This window comes from Myotis myotis, unplaced genomic scaffold (genome assembly GCF_014108235.1).
Source record: "Myotis myotis isolate mMyoMyo1 unplaced genomic scaffold, mMyoMyo1.p scaffold_m19_p_30, whole genome shotgun sequence".
NCBI lineage: Eukaryota > Metazoa > Chordata > Mammalia > Chiroptera > Vespertilionidae > Myotis > Myotis myotis.
In genome coordinates, this window is record NW_023416336.1 from 77,292 (window position 1) to 90,271 (window position 12,980).

The 12,980-nt window shown below is 48.0% G+C and overlaps 1 protein-coding gene across 1 annotated transcript; it reads right to left on the minus strand.

Moving 5' to 3' along the window:
* Positions 1–6,940: 6,940 nt before the first annotated feature.
* Positions 6,941–12,680, minus strand: LYG1 (lysozyme g1). The gene is made up of 5 exons (XM_036302189.1): positions 12,638–12,680; positions 10,609–10,713; positions 9,513–9,706; positions 7,353–7,485; positions 6,941–7,165 (listed from the first exon to the last, which is right to left on the minus strand). The coding sequence occupies exons 1-5, from the start codon at positions 12,678–12,680 to the stop codon at positions 7,047–7,049; spliced, it is 594 nt and encodes a 197-aa protein (XP_036158082.1). The 3' UTR covers positions 6,941–7,046.
* Between the last annotated feature and the right edge of the window lie 300 nt (positions 12,681–12,980).

Genomic DNA, 12,980 nt, shown 5'->3' on the forward strand with positions numbered 1-12,980 from the left:
CTCTCCATTTTACTTTTTATCCAATCCCAGAGTTTTCCCGAATGCTTTCTCCTGCCTCCTTAGTGTACCACCAATAGGTTTCATGTAACCTTCCTTCCAATTTCTCCTTTGGTTCTAAATGTATAAAAACAGGGGCTCAACCGCCATTCTCTGGAGCCCTTCCTCAATCCATCGACATCTTGCTTCCAGGCATGTCCTTGGTTGTTGGCTTAAATAAACTCATAAAATTTTTCTGTACATTTTGACTTTCTTTTGTTGACACTTTTATAAATCACATACATACATTACTTTGATTCAAAAATTAATAGAAGAGCTACAAAAAGTAAGGCAGAGAAGCCGGTGTGGCGGGATTGATGGCTCCCCATCCAAAGTCAAGCTCTGAGGCTCCATGGAGGGAAATAAAGGTGAGGGACTGTGAGACCCTTCTGGGCAGGGTGGGGCCTGTGTAGGAGGCAGAAGCAGCCAGCGGATTGCAAGGGCATGATATTGTGATTTATAATAAGAAATACATATATTGCCTTCTTGCTGCTAGCACAGAGCTAAATCCTTGGACATCCTAAAATGTTGAAAGCAGTAAAGCTGCTGCTGTTATGTTAATGAGGTGTCTTTTGGAGGTACCCAAGGATGGGGGCTGGTTGCTACGGGAGCCAATCATGGGATTGGAAGGTTGGAACTTTCTTCCACCCTCTGACTTCCAGGGCCAAGAGAGGGGCTGGAGGTTGAATCAATCACCCATGGCCGATGATTTAATCAACCATGACTGGGGAAGAAGGCCCCAGAAAGGCCCAATGCAGCGGTTCTCAACCTGTGGGTTTCGACCCCTTTGGGGGTCAAACAACCCTTTCACAGGGGTCGCCTAAGACCATCGGAAAACAAATATATAATTACATATTATTTTGTGATTAATCACTATACTTTAATTATGTTCAATTTGTAACAATGACATTGGGGGTCACCACAACATGAGGAAACTCTATTAAAGGGTCGCGGCATTAGGAAGGTTGAGAACCACTGGCCCAATGGAAGAGGCTTCTGAGATCTGTGAGCATATGGAGATTTGGGGACAGTGGCCTATGAGCTCAGAGGAGGCGTGCAAGCTTTGCCCACCTTCCCCAGACCTTGCCCTTTGCGTCTCTTCCATCGGCTGCTCCTGAGTTACATCCTTTAATGGTAAACAGTGATCTAGGATGTAAATGTTCCTCTGAGTTCTGTGAGCCCTTCCAGCAAATTAGCCAAACCTGAGGAAGGGGTCTTGGGAACCTCCAATCTGCAGCCAGTCAGGCAGAATGACAGGTAACAATCTGGGCTCGAGACTGACTTCTGAAGTGGGGGACAGTTTTGCAGGACCAAGCCCTTAACCTGTGGGTTCTGACGCTATCTCCAGGTAGACAGTTTCGAAATTAGGTTGAATTGTAGGATACCCAGCTGGTGTTCGAAGAATTGTTTTTGGTGTGGGGTACCAGAACCCATTTAAGGGGGTAAAATAGGAGGGAACTATTGGAGTTGATCTTACTTCTCCATCATGCTTCACTACCTTGGAATAAACAGTGCTTGCCTACACCTGACCTGGTCCAGGTCTCCCCAGGTGTCCAATTAAGCCAGCACAGAAACCCTGTGCTTTGAAGAAAGAGAAGCAGCTGGTGACTGACTAACCTCCCTTACTCTCTCCCTCCTAGAACAAATGATTATCTGACGCCCAGGACTCTCTTGCCTCAGGACACCCCTACATGGCTTGGCTTCAGCACCCATTTGGGCTGACACGGTAGGTATGTGCTTTCATAGCTGCCTGCAAAACAATACCCCAGTGGCAAATGGGTTTGTTGCAGAAGACCGGGGAAAAAAACCAAGCCACGCTTAGAGAAAGGGGGTTACATTTTATTATTTAATTCTGCACAGGCCCAGAGAAAAATGTGTCTTTCAAATTCTGAGCCCCCCAACATAAAGGAAACTCTCTCTATGTATACTTTTTCCAGTCCTTTGTCTCCCAAATTTGGAATGAGACTTCCGGGCCTTCTGAGAAAGAAGGCCTGCGTGCTGGGAAGGGGCCATGCGACCATATCTCAAGGCCTGGCCTGGCACCAGCACTGACAACTCTGTCTGGGGCAGAGTTTATGGCCTCTCTGGAGTGGGGAGTAATCTTATTTTCCTTATTATTTAAGCAAGCAAGCATTTACAGAAGCCAAAATAGCAGGGTTAAAATTTCAAACAGCAGTTTTTATGTAAGATGGATGCTTCAGGTTCACAGATTGAAATTACTGTATGTTTAAAGAGCAAGCACTGCCCTGGCTGGGTGGCTCATTCGGCTGGAGAGTCATCCATACAACAAAAGGTTTCAGGTTTAGTTCCCAGTCAGGGAACATGCCTAGGTTTTGAGTTCAATCCTTGGGAGGCAACCAATCAATGTTTCTCTCTCTCTCCTTTCTTCTCTTCCTCTCAAATCAATAAATATATTCTTGGGTGAGGATCAAATAAATACATCTATCAATACTAATAAAAGGGTAATATGCTAATTAGACCAGACATCTTCCGGATGTCCTTCCGGACAAAGCCACAGTGGCAGGGGCTGAGGCAGAGGCAGTTAGGGGCGATCAGGCCAGCAGGGGAGGGCAGTTGGGGGTGACCAGGCTGGCAGAGTAGCAGTTAGGGGGTGATTAGTCCAGCAGGGGAAGAGTTAGGGGCATCAGGCCAGCAGGCAGAGGCAATTAGGGGCAATCAGGCAGGCAGGCAAGAGGTTAGGAGCCAGTGATTCCGGATTGTAAGAGGAATGTCCGACTGCCAGTTTAGGCCTGATTCAAGGGATCAGGCCTAAACTGGCAGTCAGACATCCCCTGAGGGGTCCCAGATGGGAGAGGGTGCAGACCGGGTTGAGGGGTAACCCCCACACCCGGGGTAACCCCCCCAACCCCCTCCCCTGTGCACAAATTTTGTGCACTGGGCCTCTAGTATATATATAAAAGCCTAAGTGACTGAACGACAAGTTGACAGGTCACTATGATGCGCACTGACCACCAGGGGGCAGACGCTCAACGCGGGAGCTGCTCCCTGGTGATGAGTGTGCTCCCGCAATGGGAGTGCCGCTCAGCTAACTGACCCATCCCTGCAGCCCAGCCCACCAGCCTGGCAGCAGCCACTCACTCCCTCAGTAGTCCTACAGGTCCAATCTCCGGAGAACAGGCCAGGCACCAATGGACCGGCACTGCCAGCACGATCCTGACAGCACTGCTGGCCTCCTGAAAGTCAGCCTCAGCACTGTGGCCGCTTCCCCTCTTTAGACACTCCACAAGGAAGAAATGATATAAAAGCAGCCACCAGGCACCAGGGGGCTCCCTACAACCTGCACAAACATCAGTGGGATGGATCCAGATCCCCTGCTGGCAAGGGTGTCCCACCACCTGCCCAGAGGGCCAATCGCATCCCAGCCAGCCCCCTTGGGATGGGCACCAGACACAGGGCTCACACTGGTGAGCACCATTGCAGTGGTGGAAGCCCACAGCAGGCACAGCAAGGCCAGGATAAGCGGGAGCAGCAGGCATCATTGGACTGTGGGTTTCAAGATCCCTGAAGGCCACCCTGAGGGACTCCACCTGTGCATGAATTCCTGCACCAGGCCTCTAGGAAAGAAGGAAAGAAAGAAAGAAAGAAAGAAAGAAAGAAAGAAAGAAAGAAGGAAGGAAGGAAGGAAGGAAGGAAGGAAGGAAGGAAGGAAGGAAGGAAGGAAGGAAGGAGAAAGAAAGAAAGAAAGAAAGAAAGAAAGAAAGAAAGAAAGAAAGAAAGAAAGAAAGAAGGAAGGAAGGAAGGAAGGAAGGAAGGAAGGAAGGAGAAAGGAGAAAGAAAGAAAGAAAGAAAGAAAGAAAGAAAGAAAGAAAGAAAGAAAGAAGAAAGAAAGAAAGAGAAATAGAGAGAGAGAGAAAGAGCAGAAGCACTTCAAAAGAAAAATAAAGAGTAGGTTTCATCAAAAACAGAACTATTAGCAGAGACTAAATACATTTAAATTAACTTAATTTTTAAAATTTAAGGAAAAGCCCCAGCCAGATAGAGCTCAATGGATAGAGTATTGGCCCTCAGACTGAAGGGACCTGGGTTCGATTCCAGTCAAGGGCATGTACCTGGGTCGCAGGCTCCATCCCAGCCCCGGTCAGGGCACGTGTAGGAGGCAACCAATCGATGTGTCTCTCTCACATCAATGTTTCTCTCTGTCTCTCCTTCTCCCTTCCATTCTGTCTAAAAATTAATAGAAAGCATACCCTCCAGTGAGGATTAACAAAGAAATTATTATTTCTATGAGAAGCAGATGCCACAGCAACAGGGACATGGGCACTTTCTTCCTAGAGGTTTATATTTCTAAGGGATGGCTGCCTGATCTTTGGGGGAAAACACATTTCCGGGTTGTAAAGCTGACAAAGGCTAACTTGGGAGGAGGTCTGTAAAATGTATATTACACCAATTAGCACATTAAAATGTATATATAGTGTATCCCTTCAGGCATCTGTGCTTCACTCGGTGGGGCCATCCTTCCCAGTGCAAACTGCACAATGTTTAGCATCCTTTGCCCCACCACAAAATATCAGTGATGTCCAACTCACCCCCAGCATTGTGGCAACAAAAGAAAGAGAGTGAGGCGGGAGGGAGAGGGGAGAGAAGAAAACTGTCCTCGCAGGTTTTCAAATACCTCCTGGAAGGGATGATGCCCAGCTCAGGTGGCCAACTCACCTGGACTCGTTCAGAAAGTTCCCCTTTAACTTTCCTGATTTTAGCCTTGAAAGTCCCATGTCCCAGAAAACCCATCAACTTCAGGCAAACCAGCACTGTTGGTCACCCCAACCCCCCACCACACACATGCGTGTGCACTCACACACACTCATCATCATCAAATTATGTGCATGTGGCACTGGATTTGGACTCAGTTCGGTCCTTCACCAGCTCTGGGACTCAGCAAGTGTCTTTACAGCTTTGGTTAGGAGCTCTTTTGTCTGTTCCATGGAATCGTGCACCCAGGCTGGTGTGACAACTCAGCACCAAATCAACCTCTTCTGGGAACTCAGGCCTCAGTACACAGGCCAATTTTCATTTCTCTCCTCTCAAATTAGCTTATTGTGCCCACATGTTACTATATCCGGATCCCATTGTGAGCAAGGAGGTGCCTTTGTGGTTCCTCACGCCCTGGCTGGTAGGTAGGAGGTGCTTGGCAAGGATTGGTTAATAGCTGTTTAATTAATCCCCTAACTCGCTTGTGCCTCCATCAGAGCTGCCACTGTGACGTCACAGCACTCCTTGTTGCCCTTCCTGGACTGAGTGTTTTCTCAGGATGACCGTCACCACGGACCCCCACTTACTGGTGGACGTGTTCCCAGTGGGAGCTACGTGAGCCCGCACCAGGGGTGTGATTTCAGGACTTTATTCACCCAAGTGTTCCCACCGGGGGCTCCTAACCAGTGCTCAGTCTCTTTCCCTTGTGCCAGGGAAACGTGCTCATGAGGTCTTCTCGGTCATTTCTCCTCGGTGGGAACCCTGCCGCTGGATTCAGCCTTGATAGGGTCTTGGAAGGCAGAGGGTGGGGAGACTAAGAAGGAAGCGGCCCTGGAGAAGGTCAAGGGCATCAGTGGTCATAATCAGGTTCCCTGGGCACCTGACACAGAAGGTGACCTCCTCACGCTGTCTCCTGGTACACACCCTGAGTCTGTACCCTGTGCACACGTGTAGTTGGCTGTTGTCCCCAACTAAACTTTATGACTCAGCCGTTCCTGAGGGCAGAGACTCTGATATAGTGCTGAACACAGACTGGTTGCTTCAAAAAAATTCTGCTTAAAAGGATAATTGTTCCCAAAGGACACTCTGCAGTGATACCGTACAGTTGATCGAATGGGACATTAATTACTTTTATAAAATACACCCCCCAGAATTAAGTAATTTACCAACAGAGACATGGTCAGTGTCCCTCAGGCAGCTTCAACTGTGAACCACTGTGAGTGCCCCAAGCAAGGGAATCGGTCCGCTGAGTTGGGGGAAGTTGGGGGTTGAAGGTCCTGTGGTCCAGGAAAGGAAAGGAGGTGAACTTAGATGGCAGAGACTGACGTAGGGTTAAACTAATGCTGCAAAGTTACCAAGTGCCTCTCCTGAAACTACTGTACCCAGCAGACCCTTTACCTCATCAAATTTTTCAACTAAATTTGAAACTATTATTTTTATCAGAAATCAATGACAGAGTTGCCAGGTAAAATATCATATGCCCAAATGTGTCCCAAATATTGCATGGGACTTATGCCTTAAAGAATTGGTCATTATTGCCCTCACTCAGTTGGTTGGACAAAGTCCTGTACATCAAAAGATTGCAGATTTGATCATACCAGAGGCAACTGATTGATGTTTCTCTCTCTCTCTCTCTCTCTCTCTCTTTTTTTCTCTCTCTCTCTCTCTCTCTCTCTCTCTCTCTCTCTCTCTCTCTCTCTCTCTCTCCATTCCGCTTTTTCTGACATCAATTAAGAGAAAACATATCCTTCCATGAGAATTTTAAAAAACATGGTAATTCTTTATCTCGAATTCAAATGTAACTGAGCTATCTGTGTGGTCTTTTTATTGAGTTTTAGAGAGAGAATCGTTGATCAGTTGCCTCCTGTACATGCCCTGACCGGGGACTGAACTGACAACTTAGGTATGTGCCCTGATTGGGAATCGAACCCACAACCTTTTGGTGCATGCAATGACACTCCAACCAACTGAGCCAGCCACCAGCCAGGGCAGCTGCCTGTGTTTTCATTTGCTAAATCTGGCCATGCTAGTCAATGAGGTGTAGGATTCATTTCATGGAAATCCAAGAATTCCAGCTTACCTGCATGGAAATACCTTTAAAGAGACACAACTCTTAACTTACACATACACACATCAGACCGCAAGATGCAGAGAATCGCTCTTCCTTTAATGTATGTCATGTTATTTTGACAACCTTCAGGTCAAACTCAGATTCTCAGTTATAAGCGCATTGGCTCATTTCATCTGTGGAACAGATGAGGCCTCCTGCATGAAAATGACCTTGGGGTTGATCTGAAGTGTTAGAAGCCATGTCTCTTGAAGTATTTGGCTCGTGCAAGGACATCATTGCAGAAGTCACAGCCCAGGTCCTGGCTGCTTCTGACATAGCTGGGCCCTCCGACGTAGGCACAGAGCCCCCCTGCAAGGGCGAGACAGGTTAATGCTGACCCCACAGCCCTCAATGCTTCAGGGTGCTCAGCAGTCAACTTAGATTCCCTTTCCTCGTGCTCACCAGGAAGCAGTGAGGTCCGGGGGAATCTGGCACCTGTATTACCTTGGTCCCTATTGTTCCCTGCCGTAAAGCGCCGACCCTGGGTTCCCCCTACCTCTCAGGCACTGGTCGGGGCTCCAGGTCGGGAACCTCCTCTGGATTTCTTTGATTCTAACAGTCAGGACCTCAGTCATCTGGGACAGCTGCGACTCGCTGATCCAGGTAGTAGGGGCATAGTGGCCAGTGTCCTAGAGGGGGGCGGGCAGAGGAGAAGCCAGGTGAGCGGGGAGGCAGGTGATGTGGCTTCCTACTGTCAGTGCTTTCTCATGTCCCTTCCCTTTCTCTCCTCCTCCTGCGGAAGAACGAAGGCCACTTCCCGTCTCCCTGGGGACAAGCAGTAAAGCGACAAGATTTGGACAAAGGAAGGAAGGAGCAGACAGGAGAGAGGCAGGCTGGAAGCCATGCTGACAGGGAGGGGTGGTTCCTGCCTGATGCCCTCCTTCAACGCCGCAACCACAAACCCTCCAACAGCTCAGAAAGGGTTTCCTATCGGGACTTGTAATTATCCTTCCAGACAATCCGAAGGTCTAAAGGTACCACTAACTTTTGTCCCACACCCCTGGTTACCATTCCATATATGTTTCACTGTATTTAGAAGTATCTGACTCAGGGAAATTCTTTCTTCATCTCTTTTCCCAAGAACAAGGTTTTACAAAGGAGGCAGAGCAGGGCGGCTGGGACGATGTGGCCCTCAACCACCCAGGCTGTCCTTGGTCCCAAGCTGCATTTTCCGGCTGCCCTGTGACTTTACAGCAATGACAACCTTCTCATAAACTCACTTTCTCATAGGCCCAAATTCATCAGATTATTGGATACTTTTAAATTGTATGGTGTCATACAAAGTACTAATGGGAAGCCAATTTAAAGTTCATTGAGGAATACTTTTTCCTAAAAGTTTAAGCAATGACTGCACTACTAACAGGTTTCTCAACAACTATCACAATGTGACATGTAATAGAAAAGACTGTGGTCCCATCATCTCCCCTGCCATCACCCATTCTCCCCGCACAGTTAATTCCACAGCAGGTTGATTATGACCAGCGCCCTGAAGTCTATGAGGCAGATTCCTGCAAAAATGAAACTTGAGGCCCTAGCCGGGTCACTCAGTCGGTTAGAGTGTTGTACCGATACGTCAAGGTTGTGGGTTTGATTCCGTGTCAGAGCACATACAAGAATCAACCAATGACTGCATAAATAAGTGGAACAACAAATCAGTGTTTCTCGCTCTCTCCCATTCTCTCTCTCTCTCTAAAAAAAAAAAATCAATAAGTAAAAAGTTGTTTTAAAAAGCATGTGACCTACATCTACACGATGGAATACTATGCTGCTGTAAAAGAAGGAACTCTTACCATTTGCAACGGCATGGATGGAACTGGAGAGCATTATGCTAAGTGAAATACGCCAGTCAATGAAGGAAAAATACCACATGATCTCACTCATTCATGGATAATAGAGACCGTTATAAACTTATGAACAATAATAGACACAGAGGCAGAGCTGCCTCAAACAGATTGTCAAACTGCAGCGGGAAGGCCGGGAAGGGTTGGGGGGCAGGAGGGAGGGGGGTAAGAGATCAACCAAAGGACTTGTATGCATGCATATAAGCATAACCAATGGACATAAGACACTGGGGGGTAGGGGAGGCCAGGGGATTGTCAAGGGCCGGGGGGGGGTGGGGGGTGGGAAGGATACATATGTAATACCCTTGGTAATAATTTAAGCAATAAAACAATTTAAAAAAAATAAAATAAAAAGCATGTGACCTTCAGAACTAAGAACTGTGTGGAAAGACAGGGATAAAGGAATTTGAATTTGCTGAGAATCTACTTTTTCACATTATTTCATTGGATCTTCATAATGATGCCGAGGGTAGAGGGTAGCATTTTCTAGGCGAGGAAAGTGCCGCCCAGGGAGATTAAATGCTGTATCCAAGGTCATGTGATTACAAAATATCAGAGCAAGGATTCGATCTATGGTATTTCTCTTGCAGAGCCTCACCAGAAACCCAGAATAGGGTAACAATGATGGCACCCTGGACACGGCCTAACTTACTTGGAAAAGGAATCGTGGCTCAAAATGAAGCAGAAATGGTGCTGCTCGTCCCTCTCAGGCAGAGAGCCCGCGGGGCTGCCCCAGGAGTACCATCTGCACAACAAATCCCAAGGTGCCCTTTTGGAGCTGTGCCACGCAGCACAGTGGCCACCTGGAGGGTTACCTGCACCACCCTGACTCCATCATCCACATTGCCCCCATGGACCAGAAGGTTGCCACCAGGATACCCCCTGGACAGGACACCAGCGATCACTGCAGGATCCACACAGTACTTTTGGCCAACGGTGCGCATCATGGGTTGATATCTCAGGAGGTACGGCATATCGATCTCAGCCAGCCTCTCAGAAGCACGGACTCCTACAGCAAACACAGAAGGAAGGTGTGGCTTGGTGTGACTTATGCCGAAACGGGAGCTCAAAGGGAGAGAGAAAATACACGCCAAGTCTCTGGGCAGCAGCTGAGGACTGAGAAGCCCATGTTCGGGTCTGAGACCTCTGGTGGCCATTCCTGGAACTGAGATGAAGATTCTCCTTTGAGCCTGAGTTGGCATCCCCTGAGGCAGTGTCCTTTGTGGCCACCAGTGCCTCAGCTGGGGCAGCTCGCCTCCTCCCGGAGAATCTCATGGGCACAGGCCCCACTGGCCCCATCTTAAGCATCCAAACAGACTTGCCCGGTTAAATGCACGCCCATCAGCTACGACAAGCACACGATGTGAGGGGGGAATTCTCCCACATCTTCCAGAAGTCCTTGGAGAGCTTTCCTGACAGGCGTGCTCACGCTAGCTCACCTTTCCACCCTACAGTGACTCCCAACAATCATGTGGGCTTAACCCTTTAGGAAATACCAAGAGTGCTGGGCAAAAGTGAAAACCAAGTCACTTCCCCAGGCAGCCCACCTAACCTTCTCAGCACTTCTGTGGTTTCAAAAGCACCCTGGTGCACATGACGGACCGGAGTTCGCAACAACACTGTAACATAGGTACTATCATCCCCATTTCAGCAGAGGCTCGGGGGAGCTAAGGGACTTCAGAGCCAGCACTCAACAACATCTTTGGACTCCGTGGGACTGTGGGAAACAGTGGGGACCAACAGGGTATGTTGAGAGGATCAAAACCTGTGGGGAATGCCTGGGGGCATCGGTGTGGGGGGCACCAGGGCAGGGGCAGAGTCCTGTTGGAGCCACCCTTGCCTGAAGGAATCACTTTCTGAGAGGAAGGAAGAGGAGGAGGGGGGCGAGGTGGACAATGAGGTTCTAGCTACCACAGTAGTTCAGGCCTCGGCGTCTTCCAATCCCACAAGATGCCCCGGGCGTGTCGAGGGTGCGGATGTTTCCGTAGCATCCCCAGTTGCCACTTTCAGATGAGTCTACAAATTGAGAAAATGTCAACCTAAGACATTGAACTAGAGCAGTTCTGGTCATCCTTCTGCTCGTGAATGCAGCGACATGAATAAACATAGCTGTACTGAAATCTGTGACAACAAGAAGTTCACTCCGCAATGGAAACCCTCCTGCAATTTACAGTACAGTGACTAAGAAATCATCACAGAACCTCCTGGGTACTAAATCCTCACCTCAGATCCTGCAGAGGAACTGCTGGCGCATGTCTCCTTGCAAAGCTCTGGGGTTGTCCAAAGCTGTTGAGTGGGTGTCTTGGGGTCAAATCAGAGATTGTGCATCCTGTAAGCTAGGCCTTATCTTCATCGGATGTGAACTCTCAGCACTTCTCCCTCACATACCTCGAACTTTTTGGTCTGTGAGACACTATGTCTGCTCTGGAGAAACACGTATAAAGCCTGGGCCTCCCTGGGCTCTCAGCCCAGACCCCAAGCAAAGGGACTGCTGGTAAGTGTGACTTGGAGCTGGCTTCCCTGCCCTCGGCGTACAGCTGCGTGGGTGCTTACGACCGCAGACGGGGAGGACACGTGTGAGGCTCGAGGCCTCGTCTCCACGTGGGGCTCCCTCCTTCCACTTCCCTCTCTCTCTCCCTTTGCCCTTTATTCTCGCTTTCTTTAACTACCACTCATTCCTGGCACTGAAGGGGAGGAGAAATTTTACACAAAGACCACTAAGGAGAAGGGCGTTCCCAAGAATTCACCATGCACATCAGAAGGAGGGCACACGCGCCAGGTATAAGATACCTACAGGTGGCAAGAAATTGCCCCTTGAGATCATCATCCCACTGTTATAAGCCTGTAAGGACTTCTTATTAGATTACTCTTTTTGATGTGTTTTATTCTTTCATGAAAGTAGCTTATGTCGTTAAATCTTAATGAGTGCAGGTCTATTGCTTATGATCATATGTGTTCTGCATGTTTACTAAATGTAGTTTAAGGTTCTCTTCTAAGACCTTTATAGGGTTGAATCTGAGAATACTAGTATTTTGGAGTGCATACTTCTACTTTTAAAATATTTGATGAATAATCTAAGAGAAATGAGAAAATGAAATGACATGGTCTCTCGTGAGTATACTCAAAACTAAATGAGTCAACGTGCCCATTTTTATGTTTTAATAAGGACACCCTACTTTTGTAATTGGTGACAAATACCCTTCATAGTAGCTAGTTGTGTCATTCATTGCTCCCTGCTTCCTAGACGCTCCCTAACCACATCACATGTCCCTCCAATTTCCTTATACTGCATTCCCAAAATTCCTTATAGGAATTTAAAAATATGTGTTGAATAAATAGGTCAACAAATAAGTGAATGAATGTAAGACTGACCCCATCTGAGAAATCTGTAGAATTTAGAGTCAGGAAAAGAAATTGCTTTTCTTGAGGAACTATGCTTCCTCCCTTTATTTCTCTAAAAGCATGTACTTTTCCCTTTTTGCCCAGCTACAAGGAAACAGGACCAAATCTGAAATGCAAGCATTGCAACTATGTCCGCCTCAATGGTTAGCTTAGTCACATCCCCTGGACCCCCTCAGTGCTAGTTTTCTACTGAGTTACATTTGTCTTATCGTTGTAAGCGGTCTCAACCCTCCCATGGAAATATATGCTCAATTAATTAATTCAACAAGTACTTCTGGTGGAAGGGTTTCTGTAGAGAAACGATGAGCAGTTACCACTGGCAACCCCGTGTGACCGGCTCCGCCTTCGGGAGAAGCCCTCCTCCTGTCCCCTGTGGGCCCGAGAGAGGCTGCTCCTCGGCCTGTTACTCCTCCGGGAGCTGGCGGACAGCTTAGGAAAAATAACATTTCCACTGCAGTTTCACGTGTCCGAGTACCACTAGGACCCTGTGCGAATCCTTCCATCTCCAAGGTCATTTGGGAAAATGAAACACACTCACCGGTGAGGGCAAGGAGGCCCAGAAGCAGCCACAGCACAGACATACTGATGATCCGACGCCACGGGTCCTAAAGTGATTTTAAAATACAAATTAGCTCCAAGATGTGAAAATAGCAATTGGCACCATAACAGCATGCAATGTTCCTAGGGAAAGGTGTGGGGAAAGGAGAACAAGTCTCCCCAGGAACTAAGAAAATCAATGGCTTGAATCATAACGAAAAAAAGCAAAAGCAGGATGCTTCTCCACGAATCATCTCCATTGGCTTAAAATGACGAGATGCCTGCTCGGCCCACAGGGACCAGGATGCCTTGGCCTCAGCCGGATCATGGTGCCCTGACTCCCG